Raw genomic sequence first — 19,320 nt, 5'->3', positions numbered from 1 at the left:
GACAGGAGGATTATAGACTCTAAAAATAAATCAAAAACTATTTGGAACATAATCAAAACTGAAACTGGGAAAAAAGAAGATAAAGTAGACATTCAATCCCTTGATATTAAGGGTATTATAACTTCCGACCAACAAATCATGGCAAAAAATCTTAATGATTATTTTGTAACAGTTGCTGAGGATATTATTGATAATACAAGTATTAGTAAAACTGGACAGCCTATGCATGATAACTATTTAAATTATATGTCCTCAATGTTCACGAGTCCGCCGTCAAATATTCGACCTAAGCATGCCTCTAGCCATGAGATAGAAGGAATCATCAAATCCTTAAAAGCCAAATACTCCCATGGTTATGATGAGATACCTATCGCAATATTGAAAGCTAGTGGNGTAGTTTTTGTATTTTGCGTATTTTAATCTATTAGCTTGGGACAAATTCCATATCCACTGGTCAGCTTGTACCATAAGGATCAACGGAATGTATAAATGTAAATAAATAAATAAAACTATAGTTTAGGCTTATTTTTTCAACTTTTGTTTAACATTCAGATGATTCTGTGGTTTCTTCCATACTGTTACATGGCGGATGAAGACTAGCACCCATGAACACTACATCTACAAGAAAAAAGAAAAACAAAAGATGCAACACAGTTGCACTTGAAACATACATATGGTAGGAGGTACAATTTCTTCATCCCTTAAGTGGTGGAAACTTGGATTTTAAGTATCAATTTCAATTTTATTATTATTAGTTTTAATTAATGTTATACTCAACAAGAGAATGATACAGTGCATAACATATAGATGATGGTCATGTGCCCAAAACATGTTCTACTAACAGCATAAACATGTGAATGTAATGCAAAAGTAAGACTGAAATATTACAATTAATGAAACAAATAAAGTTAATTATTTCTAAGTCACTTCCAGATAATACTGCTTATGAAAGAGAAACACCATCACGGAAATGACATCTCATGCACACTTTCTGCACACTTTTTACAAAGTACATAAAACATATCTTTTAGCTCAGAAATTACTAAACTAATTCTAATAAAATTAAGTACTCGAGAGGTCTATGACAAAATCTGTAAGCAACACTGGTGTGCACTGCTCAATTTAAACTCTTAATTTACACAAAGCATAAAGAGCTTTCAATAAATTCCCAAGAACAGCTAAGTGGGCTAAGTCATAAAATATATATTGCATTAAGCTCTATAATGTTTACTTGTTACAACAAATACAGTAGAACCCCCATTTAACGTTCCTCAACTTAACGATTTCCCCTCATTTAATGCTGAATTTCAGTGACTCCAGATCAATAATCTCAGTGATAATTTCCTGGGGTTTTCACTGCAATGACTTAAGTGAATCTCTCTAATGTAATGTCTGTAGTTGTTAGCAATATAAAAGCAGATTTATAGCTGCACTACAGGCACATCATTAAGTAGGCAAAAATATCAAAAAACACATTCAGAAAAATATGTACTCTACAGGACTTAATTCTTTCACACTTGCTGGCACCAAAAAATAAAACAATTTATTTTTGCACACTAAAAACCAAAGAGACCACATGGAGGTAAATGAGACTTAAATGCTTTCAATCACCTCTGAAACTGGTTCAGGTGGTCGCACAGTGATACTTGGTAGGAATTCCTTCATATCTGTCAGGTACTCATAGAATCGCTGTTCTTCTTCATCCTCCCAGATTGTTGATGTGAAGGCAGTCTCTTCACCATCACTGGTACCAATCAGTCTTAAATCTTCATCCTTCAAATAATCTAAACAAAAAAATGGGCCTATGCTGACAAACAAGTCTATGCAGTTGGTTAAGTATCAGCATCATAAGAAAGGGTATGTTACAAGTTAGTTACAGTTAACATACCACAACACAATATAGTGACTGTTCAATTCCTAGGTTATTTAATGGCTCTTTCAACTGAGGGGGTTATGTAGTTCAAATTATATAGGAAAATGGCCAAGAATGATTGCATGTAAGAAAATGACACCAGCTATTAACCAACGACTTGGCTGGTATTTTCAACATAGATTATTGATGCACTTGCAAAGAAATAATTACAAGAGCACAAAAGTGCCACTAGGCCATTAAGTGAGGGAAGTACTGGGATTGGTGAAAGTAAATGCCTCAGACTTATAAACAGTCTTACAAAACATAATAATGGGAACTTTACTTGGGTACTACTATGCTGTGACACTCTTATTTAATAAAGCCTGGTGTATGAAGTTTGACACCTAATGTGAAATGTATTAAAAAAATAAAGTAAAGCTATCCCTGTACCAGGCCATGAAGGCCCATAGGGTTGAGACGTTGAGGGTCCCATATTATCTAGACAATCAGCTCAAATATGGCGGTAAGGTTGTCAGGCTTACGTGCCAGCCATGCTTTACTCCCAGGAGTATTTAATTAATATTTAATTAATTCCTGGTACTCATTTCTGTTAAAGAGGCTGAGTGAACCCCAGGGCCACAGTGCAGCTGGAAGGATTAGGTCAATTCAAAAAAATCCAATGACCTCATCAGGACTTGAACCTGCAACCTTCCAACTTGTAGCACAGTGCCTTAACCGCTATGCTGCCACGCGCCCCGAATGTGAAATGTATTACCCCCAGAAATTATTGTGGGTAAAAAATTCAACATAAACTTTCTAATGTGTTCTGTGCTAGGTGATATTTAGTTCTGTGGAAAAGCTTCAAACACCTGTACAAATGTATGAACCTTCAAACAGACAATGACTGAGCACAGTGGAAGGGAAGGTGCCTTGTCTTTATAGAATAAGAGGAACTGCTGTACAATTTTATGAAATATCTTGAAAACTGACAGTCATGCTTACAGCTGAATGCACTATAACAAGATTATAATACAATTTCATTCTGGGTAATTCAGATGAGAATCAAGAGGTTAAAGTCACTTTTATGCCCAAGGTAAAGCCTCATTCAAACTATTCAAGTTGCCTAAAAACAAAAAATTGAAAGTAACTGAAAGTGTGAACTGCATTTTACATATGTTTCGGTTGTACTGAAAAAAATATTTTTCAAGTTTCAAGTGAAGTATATAAATCACTCCCCAAGTTTAATAACAACTTGAAAAATGTGAACCACTACTTTGCTCTTCAGTGAATTTGAATGCACTAAAGTAGATGTCCTTACTGTGGGTACAACAGACTAGCAACATAACAGATGATCAAAAACACATATGCCTGGAAACAAGGTACAGTATTGTGTTTCTCAGATATAGTATAAATACTGCCTGTCATCAATGGCAAGGTAGCACAATGTGATTTTGAGTTTTAATATGGCTGATGTTGCATCCTAAGCTAAATCCATTCTTTTTGGATTTCTGGTCCCACCACAACCAATTTGTCAAAACATTTCCACCTGACATTTCAGGTCCTTTTACAGGCTATTTTTATCTTCTGAGGCCAAACCCTTTGTTAGTGTACAACATGTTCCAAGCCAATTTCTTTTCCCAATCCACTTCCTCTTTCAAACCAATACTTCATCCCCCTTCCTAGATAAAGAGCATTTTCACAAAAAAAAAAACAGGACCTGCACTCAATGTCATCTTTTTCTTTAATGGCATTCACTGCAACTGCCTATGACCACGATAATGAATTCAAGCCACCTGAACAGCGTGAACAAGGCTTAAATTCAAACACCTTCCACATACCCCATCCCCTTTCTCAAGTCTNCCTGTAAAACCAAATACAAAAATGAAACAGCACTTTTATTCCATGTACCTTGCTCTCTTTGTTGAGAATTTGTAATATTTCACACTGACAACATTCTGATTCTCCTTTAATTTACAGACATTTCTTGAGTGTGGTTGCTGCAATCCCTGCATTATTTGCGCATGGGACCGCTGCTCTGCTTACTCCACCCTAGTTCCACTCCTCGAGGACGATACAGTACAAAGGACATGAAACCATCCATGCCCAAATGGAATTACACATCAATACCGCTACAGCATGTGTGTAAAAGTAAATGTACCAGAGCACCACACCAGATAGTACCCCAAAATGCAATGTACATGGAAGCATACCATCCTCTGGGAGCTCAGGCACATCCTCATCTAGTATTTCAGCAAATGTGATCATTCCAGTATGCAGTCGCTCATATGAGTACTTCAGGTTTTCCCATTTTTCTTTCCTCTCTCCACTCAGTTCTCCTCTTGTCTGTAATATCTTCTTGTTCTGCCTTTCAAATGCCTGAAGATCTCTGTGTTCCTGAATAAAATGACAAACTCATATTTATCTTCATGGCTGGAAGGCAAAAGTCACTGTTTTCACGCACCACATTCAAAAGTAATCTTTCAGAGTCATGAAATAAACTTGTGTCTCTTGGCCATGTTACAAAATTCCCACACCTCTCCTATGAATATTTATTCTTTGTTCTTTGCATTCTGTTGTTTTACATTTACAGTATTTTCTTCAATATGTGCTTTCTACTGATAAACTAAATGTACTTCAATGGTGTTTGGAATAACCTAGACCTGTGGTCAAATCATAAATGTACAAGAAACAATTTGGCAGGGCATGGGAAAATCTAATACGTTCTGGCCACTAGCAAATACGATGCTTCCCATAATGTAATACAGATATGCTAACACGTTAATGCACCATGCCATTAAGGAATATAAGAGACAGAGGTAGTTGTTTGCATAAAATCAACGTACTATTACTGCACAAGTCAGGTCTGTAATCATAATGTTAAATCCTACCTTCATAACATGTTTTACTAATGATCCATAATATTCCTTCAGCAAAGCTTTAACATTGCGCTGCTTTTCCTTTGTAAGCAGCTTGCTTCTGGGAAGTGATACCTGATACTGCTCTGCCAGCAATCTAATTTTTCTTGGAACCAATCCTGAAACATTCCATATGGGCACTCATATTATTCAGGCATGTATATGCATTCAATAGACGGCTCATTTTTTCTAATGTGATCTTTAAGAACTTGCAATCCTTTACCACATTCATATTCATTCTTTCCCCTTAACCTCTAGTGCTGAAGTGCTGCGATTGCAATTTGCATTGAAAGAACAACACAAAACTCTACCGTTCACAAAGTTAATTAGGAACACAGACATATCTAATTCTTTTGTAGTTTCTTAAATATATAGTATATTGGAAAAGGTGTTTCATACCAGGAATGTATACACATGTATTATTGAGATTTATATCTTATATTCTACACCAATTTTTTGTATGATATGCCATTCTAGGGAAAACTGATAAAAAGCTCAATTTGAACTTTATGTAAAGGGGCGATTATACTGAAATGACATAAAACAACATAACACATAGCTGAAAACTTTTAATTTGGATCCCCAATACCAAATCCAATTCAAAGTTTTTCACTAATTTCGAAAATTAAATGTGTACTGACAGACATCACACAACAAAAACCTTTATGATTTCAAATAGATTAAAATGATTTTCTTACAAAATCCTTCTTGTATTACGTCAACAAATGCATTTCTCTTTTGCATATATACAGGTAAGGCAGAAAGTTTCCACAGTGATTTATGTTAAAGCTTGTTGTATAGGCTGTACTGCTAACTTTTCATACAGGTAGAAGCATGAAATCCCTATATGACTGTAAAACAGTTTCAACCTTGACGAGCCCATTGTAATGTTGTCGCAGCAGAGATGCTTTCCATATGCACCAAAGAAAAGTAATATGGAGCAAAATGATTTTTGTAGGCTGAAAGTGCACCAGGGACAGAAGTCCACTGTAAACTTTAGGCACAATATGATAAGAGTGATTTAAAAAAAAAAAAAAGTAGTTGGTTGAGGCACTATGCTACAAGCCAGAAGGTTGCAGGATCAAGCTCCGATGAGGTGGAGTTTTTCAATTTACCTAATTTTTCCAGCCGCACTATGGCCCTGTGGTCAACTCTGCCTCTAATATTAATGAGTACCAAGAATCTTCCTGGTGGGTAAAGGGCAGGCAACACATAAGGCTGCAACTTTATCACCATCTGTGAGCCAACTGTCTAGAGAAAATGTGGAAGCCTCGATGTCTCACAACCCTATAGGCCTTCATGGCCTGTGACAGGAATAGTTTTTCCTTTCTGACACTATGGATGAGACATGGATCCATCATTTTGCTCTAGAGAGCAAACACCATGGTATGGAATGGAAATTACCAATATCATCAGTTGAAAATAAGTTCAAAATTAAACAATCGCGAGGAAAAATTATGTTGACATTTCTTTGGGTTGCACAAGAACCAATCTTGAAACACTACCAAAAGAGTAAACAGTGCCTCTTACAGTGAAATGCTCCCAGACCAGCTGAAACCGGTTATTCAAACCAAACTACTGAGAACTATAGTTGAAACATGTTGCAATGTTGCATGATAATGCCCGTCAACACACACTGTTGCCCACACTACTGAAAACCTCCACCAACTGAAATCTGAGGAGTTGAAGCATCCTCTGCATATTCCTGATCTGGCTACTGTCTATCTTCTGTTTGGTCCACTCAAATATACTCTGAGAGGCCACCATTTCACCAGTAGCCATGAAGTGAAAGAAGTGGTGCATGCATGGCCTATCACTCAACCATGAATATTTCTTCCCGAGGCCATACAAAAACTCGTAGACTGCTGGAATAAGTGTGGTGAAAAGGCCACAAACTATACACAAAAACGATGCCCTTGTACATATTCATTGTAATTGTATTATTATACAAAAAATTAATTGTGGATATTTTCTGGCACATACAAGGGTCCTACTTTGATGGTAGATGTTGCCGTACATCCTACCATTACAGTGCCATACCACTATTCTGGGAACTTTCTGACCGCCCCTCATATGTTATGTTAGTCTGAAGAGTGAGCAGAAACCACATTACTCATGTGTGAAAATGTTAATGTGAATACGTGGCCGCACCATAGCTCAAGCGGTTAGTCGCTGGCTTCCCACCGCGGCGGCCCAGGTTCGATCCCGGGTCTGGTCAAGTGGGATTGTGGTGGACAAAGTGGCACTGGGGCGGGTTTTCTCTGAGTACTTCGGTTTCCCCTGCCAATCTTCATTCCACCAAATTCTCCATCATCATAATCACCCAGGGCAGGTATTATAGGCCAATCAGTGGCCACCATGCCAAGTGGAACCAGCTGGACTCCACTCGCCACTAAGCGAATTTAAAAAAAAAAAAAATTAATGTGAATACAAGCTGATGCAATACAGAAAATACCTGCATAATCTTCACCACAGTGTCTACAGAAACTCAGAATGATATTGACATTGTTGTGCTCTTCCCTGTCCATGTTCACCAGCACTGTGAGTACATTTCCTAGGAGAGGCAATCCCTCCTTGTGTGTGAATATCCCTACATTTATCAATTCAGCATAAAATCGTAAATCGACTCTCAGTTTACTCTGATTTATCATCTGAAACACAATCAATTGTGTTAAAACCAGTACACCTATAAGTGATAATGGGCAATAACACGCCAAATTTCAGAAATGGAATTAATCTACTACATACTCAATGATTTTGTTTAGTTCAAATATGATGTAAAATTCAAATAAATCGCAATAACTAAAATTAACACTATATCTCTCTATAGATACTGTCATGTGTATGAGTGACTACAGGCAGGGTTTTGGATTCGATATTGGATTTACTGACAACTTTAACATAAAACTTGTAATTACACTTAATTATAGTGCCATCCCTGATCTGCACTATTTACAATTCACTAGAACACAAGCTAAGTCTCTTCCAGCCCACAGTGTCTTCACTAATAGCTGGCTGGTAACGATCCCAGCAATGGCTATTCCTCTGCTTCCATGCTAAGTCTTCTCTGAATGGCTGCTTCCTCCCAACTCTTCCAACTGTCCATTTTCTTCACAGCCTCCCATACAGAACTGACTTGGTTGCCCCAACTCTCTTCCTTATAACTTCTCAGCACAGCATACGCAGAGAACACTGTTCATTCTCATATGCATATCCATTGCCGCAGGACAGTTTACCGAGGCGTTTCTTAGCAGCGGCCGTCTATCCTTGCTTATTAAGAATTTGCTGCCTACCAACAGACATCGTTCCATTGTGTTTCATGGCTTTTGCCTAGACACGAAAGTTGTTCCAGAGCCATTCGCTAGCAATGGTTATTTCTCTGGCTTCACAGTTCTTGTTTAGAGCAAATATGCCACATTTCTCCCGCCTTAAATCTACTCGTTCTGAGTAGCCCATTGGTGTGTCACTGTTCCTTCCTTTTTAATGGCTGTGTTGGTGACATCTGTCATTGATCTCACCTTAATTCCCATGGTTTGGTTTTCATGAAGATTACTCTCTAACCACTCCTGCTGCTCCCTCCTTAAGGCCGCTCATCCCAAGTGGTTCCCTTATAGGGTACCAGTCGGTCAAAGTTTATCACCATCATCTTCCTCCATTCAGTGCAGTCACAAGTTCCAAGAATGGTCAATGTTCCTACATCCACAGCTCTTACTCCAGGTGTAGTTTCTTTTATCTTTTTTTTGTTTTGGAGGGGGCCGACCCCTCCACAATGTTCTGATGCTCATTTTTTGAATCCTGACAGATGATCCAGCTATTCTCTTTGTGATCTCCTGCCCTAGGGTCTCCCTGAAGGACTCATTAACATTTTCCTGTGCTTCCAGTGGTAGGTGCTGTCTTCTGCTTCTTCCTCTGATATCACTGCCAGTTGTCCTCTCCTTCCTCAGACATAGCTGCCAGATTGAGCCTTGGTCCCTTATACCATCATTGCATTCCAGACCTTTCTGTCGTCTCATGTTGTTTGTCCAATCTTTCTGAGGTCTTTGTACAGCCATGTCCTTGTCTTGACCATGACAACAGTGTCCCTTATGCCACTCAGGAATGGCATGGCGGATCACCCCTCTGTAGACAGCAGCCAACTTCTCTGGAACCACCACCACCCTGGTTCAATTTTACACCTGCCGGCGGCATCTTACGGTTAGATGCTGGTCCCCATACCGCTTCTTCAGTGCTCTAACGGTTTTCACTTCAGCCTCTTCTTTAGGGACTTCCTGCTGCTCTGCTATGGTCTCTATATTCAGGATTTGCCTCCAAATGCATGGCATTCCACTTCTACCAGGAAGTCTAAATTTCTGCTTCCATTGGTTACTGGGTGGTCTCTATCCTGGATGCCATCCTTCCCAGATAGGCCTAGGTCACTTCTCAGCAAGCCTTTATCTTATCTCGCCAGGCATTCATATTAGCTTCCATCCTTTCCTGATGGGCGTCCATCTGGGCCACTATTTCTTCTTGAACTGTCTCTGTCCTGGCTTGGTGGATATCCATTCAGGAGACCAGAGTACTTAGAAGGACCTCAGTATTCTTGTTATCGGCATCTATCCTGACTTCCAGCCTTGCCGTCGATTCCACTTGGTTGACATCCACCTTTACTTGGTTGGTGTCCATTTTTCCCCGGTTGGTTCTTATGTCATCTTTCATTTCTTGTCGCATTTCTTGCATGGCGTTCTGGAGTTCTGTCACTTTTGCTGTTCTCATAGTATGGCAGTATAATGATCAAGATTCAATGCAGTCTCCAATCTGATGAGTTCTTAAACTAACTGTCAGGTGTCAGAATAGATATTGACAGGGTTTTGGATTGGACATTGGATTTATTGACCACTTAAACACACAACTGGAAACTAAAATCAACTGCTGCGCCAATATAGATCTCCACAATTCACAAATCACCAAAGCACCCGCTAAGACTTTTCCATCCTGCTGTCTTCACCAGCGATTCCCTGGTAACGACTACAACAAAGGGAAGAAAAATCTGCGAGTGAGGATCTACTCGGCGCCACATCCCAGAAGATGGCATTCTTCACAGTCACTGCCTTGAAAACCTCAAATCTTACATACTACTATATAATTCCAAAATATGTATGATGATCTTAATTTCATGCATCCTGCTGTGCTACAATATACAACTCTTTAATGAACCGTCACAACACAGCAAATAGTAAAACATCAATGTCAGCGTTCAGCTGTGGCTTTGCTACATGTTTCGGCCACTATCAGCCATCATCAGGCAAATATATATCAACAAAAATCTACCATTTAACTGCAATCAAAGAACACATACGTGACATAAAAAATAACGGACAAAGTTCCAAATTTGCTCAACATGTGTTGGACACCACACATGAATATGGTACGACATACAAAACATTGGAGGTTTTATATATCAGCAACAAAGGCCGAACCTTAGATACTTACGAAAAGTTTCATATATACGAAATCAGTAAACTACAACTGAATGATAACTTTACTGAAATGTTCAGTCTAATATGACGTTATAATTGATACATACAAAACGTAATATACAGTTATACCCCTCCCCTCCCCCTTACCATCACTTCCGCATACATCTTATTTCTATCCCCCCCTCCCTCCCTTACACTGACCTTAATCCTACATCACCAAATCAGTCGTAGTTTGCTTTCCATGCAATACGGACAATTCTTCTTAATGACGAGGCAGCATTACACAATTCATTAATTGCTACACCATGGGCCTCTCTTAAAATCTTCTATATAAAGTAATATCGAATTTCCCTATTGTCTACGGAAACGCACACAAAGTATATCCAAAGACTGAGTCAATGTTTTTGAAAACATCATTAATATTTTATCTTGTTATAATACTTCCAATTTTTAATTTTTATATAATCTGAACTTTTGTATTTTTTACATAAGCATTTTTAAATTTGTACAATCAATAGTGTTATATCCATTCTATGATTGCAGTTAAATGGTAGATTTTTGTTGATATGTATTTGCCTGATGATGGCCGATAGTGGCCGAAACATGTAGTAAAGCCACAGCTGAACGCTGACTTTGATGTTTTACTATTTGGTGTGTTGTGACAGTTCATTAAAGAGTTGTATATGTATGATGACAAGACTTTGAAAAATTTGTGTATCTGTTAAATCATTTGTGCCTGAAACTGACATGAACATGACTCCTGCACAAATTACGGATTTTCTCTGTGATTCAATACTAATTAAAATTCTACTGCAACATGAATTATGGAGTGCCAGAAGATAACTAAAATTGTTTTGTACAAAGCACTTGTGCATTCAGAATTACAAATGGCAATGCTGTGGATGTTTAGAGATTTTCTTTTTCAAAAGAATGGTGCACTCTTCATTTAAAATGTTACCAAAATATAAAATGATTACTTTACAAAAACATTAGTAATGTACTTACACGGTCATCTTTCTTAACTGTTAAGAACCTATGCCAGTTCTCCAAAAGATGTGAAGAGAATTCTGCATACATATGATGCAGGGAATTACACAGCTCCACAGCAGCAATAACATCTGTCATCTTCAGTTTGGCCTCCACTATGGCTGCTGCAGCTTCACTTACATACTTTGTTAAGTTGAGTGTTGACATATCCTTCAGCAAGGAGTCAAGTTGATTGCATGTAAATGTTTTCTATCAAACAAAACAGTAATTAATGTGAAATTCCAGTGCAGACTTAAGCACAAAGAATGCATAATGCACTAAATAGATGATACACCAATTATTATCTAAAAACAGTGTACAGCTAAGAGTGGTACTTACAAGTTTCCTCACAAATGCTGTATTCTTCTTAAGGCTTGAATCCAATTTGGAGAAGTGAGAGTCATCTGGGCGTAGATTGACTACATCCTGATTCTCCTGACGAAGAATTTGCTTCTGATTAAGTCTCTGTTCTACTTCAGATACATACAAGTCTAGAATTTTCTGAAATAATACAATTTATCTGAACGTGTCATAAATTATATGCATGCAGGGAACAAATTTTCTGTATACTTCAGACAGTGTAAGAGAGTGCGTCTGAATGTGCACTTGTGTCTGTGTATGTGTTATGGTGGAAGCAGTACAGAGTATACTGACATTATATAACATACACATTACAGCTTCACACCTCTAAGACATTATGTTTACTCTGACTTGCTTTCATTCAATACTTCCATGGTTTAAGGCTCAAAATGTATGAACTGGTTCCAATACTTATACATATATCATATTATTTTAACAAGTGTCATACACTGAAAAACGAGTGAAATTTGTATATAAAGGACTTAGAATTTCATTCTTATAATCAAGTCTGAGAACTGGTACATCCAAAATTATCATTCAATTTGATCTGCATTTCAGAGAATACCATGAACTGCAAAACAGAAGATAGTGTAACAATCAACAGTACCTTCTTCTGCGATACAATGCCATGCATTCCACTGTATGCCCACCATAATTTCAGAGAACCCCTACCAGACTACACATCATTACAACTCAGAAGACAGTACCCTACACCAGTCATTCTCAACCTTTGTGAGACCGTGGCCTAGTAAGGTGAGGTCCCTATTTAATTGATGCCATGGCCTGGTACTGGGCCGTGGCCCAGCAGTTGAGAAACACTGCTGTCAGAACATTGAAACCTAGCATAATACTGTTTTGAGATTCATTTTTCTAAATTTGTTATTTAACAGTAATATCAGTATTGAGCCTCTATAAAGACAATGGCAGGATGACAAATGAATGTGGAACAGTTGGTGAATAAGAATTGACAGGGGAAACTGAAGTACTTGGCGAAGACCTGCTGCAGTGGCCCTCTGTGCCCCAGAAATCCTACATTACCTGACCTTGGACAAAACCATGGCTGCTGCAGTGGAATGCTGACAACTGACCACCTAAGCTATGGCAAAACGTGAAAACTCATTTCAACAGAATAGTTTTCATAAGCATTTCAACATAAAAGGTAACAGTAGGCTATTTTCAGGCACTGTCCCAGCAATCACTTGGCAGAATTGAGTAAATAATGACAAAACCCACTTGGAATAAAGAGACCTTGGGCAGGATTTAGACTGGATAACTTTCAAAATGCAAGTCAAATGCATTACCACTGGAGCAAACACACTTTCCAGATGTGTGCCTTGCTGTAATTTAATTTATTCTAAATATTAACATATTGTTGAAAAACTATAAATATCACATGGCACACTGAAATCTGTTCCTTGGACTTCATAAATACCCACCATATCAAAAAATGTTTCATATAAAAGTTACAGTTCTTAATGAGCTGTATATTCTATGTCAAGTATTAACTTTGTGTAATGAGCTAATTTTGTTAACTACAATAAAGGTCAATACAAGTTTCAAATAAAAGATGGGTTCTAATTGACCAATACATAATTTAAATTGTCTGGCAATTTTGGTAAGAAGCCCCAGTATCAAATTTCATTAGGATTCATAGAGCTTTTACAGATGAGAAACAATGACATATGCATACATAATCCCTATATCATACATTTATATTATGCATTAAAAGTGGCTATCATGATAGCATGACATTAACCCAAGAATATTTACCTTATCTTCACTTGCCATTGCAGATGGCTGAAGAAATGCAGTTTCTGATGGCAAAGTTTGATCTGGAACAACGTCAATTCCAAGACAATATTTGCTGTTTACAGATGATCCTTCCAACTGCACGTATTCATGAAACATGTCACCTACAATTTCTAAAGCTGGCTTATCCATTAAATGCTCAGGGTTTCCTTCATTCAATTCTGCTGTTGAATTTTCTAAATTACTTACACTTGTGTCTCTCATTGTTCCATTGTCCGTATCACTGGCTTTATACTCCACAGCCACATTTCCAAAGGAACTGTCAGTTACAAATTTGTTATTCTCACCAGATGTACCAGAGTCTTCCAAGAATTCAGAATCATTTTGTTGTCCATCTCGAAAAGGTGACACTGATTTGGCACTAGCGAGCACACACACAGAATGTTCGGTCTTGTCAACAATTTCTACAGGTCTTGCAAAATTTTCTTCATGGCATAATTCTACAAACAAATTCTTTCCTTGCTTGACACCAGAAGTTTCTTCTTCCTTTAATTTTTCTGCAACATTTCCTGGAGTCTCAAAACTGCTGAGGGTGGACTCTTCGGCATGAACACTACATATATGGTCATCAGTTTTTAAGCTGTCTTTCGAGTGATCATTTGGTGCCCCACTTCTGTTCTCCAAGTCACAACTAGAATTATTACTATGCTCTGCATCTTGGGAAGTAACCAAAGAATCTACAATTTCAAAATTTCTATTACCTGACATTGCTGCTTGTTCCAACGTATCCAAACCCGCTAATTCACCTCTCTCTCCATACTTCCCCAACTCTTCTCCTGTGTCAAGCAAAACATCAGCTTTCTGGTTAGACTCCTCAGTGTCCACACACTCTTCTTGGGCAGTACTGATGTTTCCCAAAAGTTCATGCATTACATCTTTAAATCCTGACTGACCTTGTGTTGCTCTTTCTACTGCAGCATCTTTCATAATATCTGGGTATCTTGGTGTGGCATCTTCTAATGTTTCTGGTTTAACATTTGCTTCTCTTGCTGGAACCCATTCTGGAATTTCAAGTGATATATCCATGATATCTCCCCTCTTTGCCAATGCCTCCTCCAAGTGCACCAGTTCAGTTCCTTTCATCATTGTGAGCTCTGATGACTCTGCTGAAACTTCCAGAGGACCTGACTTAACTTTATGTAATTTTGAAGATCCCGATTCAGTTCCTCCTGAAATTCTAGAGTACCCTTCAGATGTGATTTCTGGCATTTCAATGTCAAACTGCTGCATTATCACGTATGATCTGTCATTTTCTTCCATATTTTCACATGAGGACAAACCCTCATAAATATGTCCAGGTTTCTTGGAATCCCCCATTAAATTCACACAAAAACCATCTGTGGCAGGAAAATCATCTCTTCCCTCCTTTTCAAGATTCTGCTTACACAAATTATTTTCAGTTTCAACATCTGAACCTTCTGCAGTGTGTAATAAGGAAGAGACTATTTCACTACTCCTGCCATCGCACAACATTCCCTCAACAGCTCCCAAATTATTAATTACATTACTTTCTGCAGATTCTTTGTTAGTGCTTTCACATTCAATGGCAGAGTTCTCAATGGTCATCCTCAAGGCAGAAGTACCTTCATTTTCAACATCAACACCACCACTGCCATTCAAAAGTTTGTCACTTGCAGACATTTCCATCTCCTCCACTCTAACTGCATCTTTCAAAAGTTCTGTTGAATTGTCCTTCATTTCTAAAAGTACAGACTGATCTGGTCCATATCCAGGATCACGACATTTCTTTAGATCATTATTATTTTGATGCCTACGACACCGCTCTTCGTGCTCACGTTTCCAACTCTTTGCTCTTCGCTCTGGTATAAGATCTGTGGGATCCATATTATGCACTGTAAAAGCAATCACACAAATTATACTATAATAATTGCAGTAAGCCTCCTTGTGTAACAATCTACCAAAACTCTGAGTTCCTAGACCAAAGTGTATAATTCCAATTGAATCTAACATCTGCATAACAGTGGTAAAGATAAATAGAACTAAAACTGATATGCTTTTCCTAAATTCAAGACAAATTTATAAAGAAATTATCAGAACTATAGAACTACTGAACCAATTACTGAGATATGCTATCTCATTAAACACAAATTTGTAAAATTTACTTATTTTGAAACAAAAACAATATATGTCTATATTAAAATTACTCTTTTTAACAGAAGATAGTGGCATTATGAATTTATTGGATGATGAAAATCAATGAAGTATTAAGGTAAAATACATGCAACTAGACATGCACACACATCAATACTGAATAATGGGAAGAAACAGTACTAGACTTTATTTACACTCAAACCCATTTCTGAATGAATCTACTCAATTTTGATATGTATTCGTAACTTATTCTGCTACAGTTCATACACTTGAAACATATCATCAGCCTGAACAATACGCTGGTAAGAGGCAGCGCACACCTACCTACTTCTCTTAAAACTTCTACAATTAGTGCCCCCCCCTTTCTTGTTCTTCTCTCCAGAAAAACAGAGAACTGTCCACTCATTTAGGACTCATACATTCTTGTAGTCATCACTGGCATAAAATCATGGTCGTGAAGTTTCAGAATCTTAGTCTCACTGTGAGCCTAGAAGAAGAGTTTAGCAGAAATGTGCAACCAATGTGAGAGAAAGACATGACAAAGTGTGTACTGGAGACATATTAGTTCAATGCTGGCAGCAACAAGTCACAAGAAGAGAACAGTTGAGTGGCATACAATGTAATAGTAATGGACAAACACATGCTAAAGGCTAACCTACTGATTATGAAACATCAACTGTTCCAAAACATAACAAATGTTTTGATAAGTTCTTGAAAGGTGTAAAGGGAAAGGTAAAGTTGTCCTTGTGCTTGACTAATTAAACACTACGTCATGAAGGCATATGGGAGAGTGGATGTTTAGATCCACATTTTCTTGACCTCGATACTAGCTGAAGGTGAGTGGTCAGCTTCATGCTCCTGATGCTTTACCCCCAGGGAAAGAGGCTCCGGTACCCATAACTGATGACCCCAACAGTGTCTGTGAGCTCATGGATTGTTCAGTAACAGGCTTCGTTAATGAATTCTTGAACTTTTTCAACATTTTCTGTCCTTTTGTTGGTGGTTGGTCACACTGAACATTAGTCATCTTCATCTTCAACATTCTACTGGCCTTGAAATGTGAATTCCACTAAATAACCACTGTCTGGCTTAAAGAGTGTTCTACAAAAGCCTCACAAAGCATTTCAAGGGTTTTGGTAGCAGAATTACTGAGCTGCAAGCAAAACTTGATGCAGACACATTGCTTGATTTTGCCATCCATCTCAAACAAAATGAAACACTAAGTCAAAAAAGCACTCATGTAAAAACAATGCATGTTCACAGTGTGGTGTCATGTGGCAGACCGATGCAATAGGCTTGTGTGTGACCTTGGCCTCCCCTCTCATCTTCTTTTACTGAGGCAGTTACAATAATAGTCTTGTAACTATCTGACATCACCTCATATTAGTGTTCCAAGCCAAACAGGGGCAGAACTTAACCTTACTTTTATATGACTTCAGAGAGAAATGTTTATATTTTCCACAAAATCTTCAACAATTTTTTTTTATTTGTTTCCTTCTGGTCTGTCACACTAACAATTATAAATACAAACCACTCCGTCCAATGTGACATATAAGTTTTTACTATGTTAAAACTTATCTCCCTTACATGTTTCGGTTCTTGCAGGCCATCTTCAGAGGGAACATCATTACAAACTGGAAACTACCATCACAAAGGTGTTTTGATTTAAAATACATACACTTATATCCTATAATGCACAGTACGCATAAAGTCGAACATTTCACAATCACAGCAGCTTCCTGGCATTGCAAAGTTTTTAAAAGTTTCTAGATGTTATTTAAAAAACCTTTATTGTAAATAGTTAACATTTTTTAAACCACGTAGGTTCGTGTCCGTACTCCTATCGTCCTTCTTGTATGGGGCAGATTTTGTGCCGCCTGTCTATCTTGATGAGGAGGTTCTTGATGTCGTCCAGGGTTTGTTCGTGGCCACAAAATCTGCCCCATACAAGAAGGACGATAGGAGTACGGACACGAACCTAAGTGGTTTAAAAAATTTGAACTACTGACAATATAGGTTTTTTAAATAACATCTAGAAACTTTTAAAAACTTTACAACGCCAGAAAGCTGCTGTGATTGTGAAACGTTCGACTTTATGCGTACTGTGCATTATAGGATATAAGTGTATGTATTTTAAATCAAAACACCTATTGTGATGGTAGTTTCCAGTTTGTAATGATGTTCCCTCTGAAGATGGCCCGCAAGGGCCGAAACATGTAAGGGAGATAAGTTTTAATGTAGTAAAACTTATATGTCACATTGGACGGAGTGGTTTGTATTTAAAATCTTCAGATTTAAACAGATCTAAACAATTCTGAAGTTCCACTGCTCAAAACTCTATACCACATTTAAGATCTAAAGTCTGTAACAATGGTACATTAGTACAAATATTGTTTTTTGACAGTATCCATCATCCAGGATGCTGGATAGTGCCCAAAAACATAATATTTGTTCTATACCACATTATTATTAATACTATTTATCATTATTATTTAATAATACTTTTCATTAAATTTCAAGGCCAATTACATAGTATTCAACTGGGAAACTATGAAAGCTAGTAAATATTTTTCCTTTGTCATACAAGCACTGGTTTCAAATATACATTAGAGTTCCAAGCCAAACAAAGGCACCCCTTAACCTTACTTTTATAACTGACTTCCACAAAATCTTCAATCAACCGTTTGTCACAGATCTAAACAATTCTGAAGTTCCAATGATCAAAACTCTATACCATAATTTACATGTAATTAACAAATCTTGAATGAAGCAACACCGCTTACTGCAATTATTTTTGGTACTGTGTATTAGTTGTCATTAGTCTGTTCAGTATACTCTATGCTCAATTTATCAAATATGCTTAAACATCTGTGTTTAAAAGCAGTCCATACTTGCTCTGCATAAAGTGTAACACTTCCAGTTTTTGGGTCCACAATTCAGTAAAATTTTACCGTCACAAGAGAAGAAATCTCGTAGGATATTTCGGTTTATGTTAGATCTACTACACGTCTCCTCATACAAAATTTCTCTCAATCATGCTGAAGTTGGTACAATTCCAGAAAGGTTAAATCCATACACTCCATTCATTGCTGACATTCCTACAATACTGTATTTTATTGTCATTTGACATTTCTGTTACTGTAAATAGTAAATGCAGCAACTAATTTTCGTATAACATGTGTTCACTGCACACAATGTAAAAGTTTACATCATCTGTTAACTTACGGAAGCAATACAAAGTAGAACCTTGTTTCTGTCACACCTATGACCAAATTTTACTTGAATAACGTTTATACTGTCACTAGGGGGAAATAAAACCCCTGACGATGAAAATCCTACTTCTCATTTTCTGCCTTATTAATAGCATTCATAACACATTACTATCTCTAACTTACACTCGCAATAACAATCCTGCTACAACCAAAGGTGTGTTAACCGTGACGACCGTGACAGACCAACAAACCAAGGATCACTAAAGATTATTGCATATATCTATGCCTAGGCAGGGCGCACAATGAAACTGGCAACCGCAACACAACCGCGATTTCTGAGAAAATTTTCCGATTTCAAGCAGGCAACTGGTTTCCTGACTAGCAGGCGCACACCGAGGAAACCTACATTCAATTAATTTCTCACGTAAGTGTGTTTGCCCGCCAATTTCGTGCGCTTCTATGCAGTGTCAGATAATATTGGTCCTGTAATAATATGGTGGTCGATGAGGCGGCGTAAGAAGAGATGACAGCAGAAAAGGAATCATTGGGTGCATACGTTTTTTCGCGACAATTAAAAC

General features: G+C 37.7%; 1 protein-coding gene across 1 annotated transcript in view; it reads right to left on the bottom strand.

Annotated features, from left to right (window-relative positions):
- LOC111862309 (regulator of nonsense transcripts 2) overlaps positions 1-18,480 on the bottom strand; it is a gene marked incomplete in the record, with an annotated part of 50,796 nt that extends 32,316 nt beyond the window's left edge. The window contains 9 exon segments of the mRNA XM_033750620.1: positions 1,612-1,784; positions 4,063-4,246; positions 4,741-4,886; positions 7,223-7,418; positions 11,229-11,459; positions 11,589-11,750; positions 13,380-15,271; positions 15,855-16,017; positions 18,422-18,480. Coding sequence (XP_033606511.1) covers positions 1,612-1,784; positions 4,063-4,246; positions 4,741-4,886; positions 7,223-7,418; positions 11,229-11,459; positions 11,589-11,750; positions 13,380-15,271; positions 15,855-15,936 — 3,066 coding nt within the window.
- Between the last annotated feature and the right edge of the window lie 840 nt (positions 18,481-19,320).

This window comes from Cryptotermes secundus, unplaced genomic scaffold, assembly GCF_002891405.2.
Source record: "Cryptotermes secundus unplaced genomic scaffold, Csec_1.0 scaffold179, whole genome shotgun sequence".
Taxonomy (NCBI): Eukaryota; Metazoa; Arthropoda; class Insecta; order Blattodea; family Kalotermitidae; genus Cryptotermes; species Cryptotermes secundus.
This window is presented reverse-complemented; position numbering and strand designations above follow the sequence as displayed.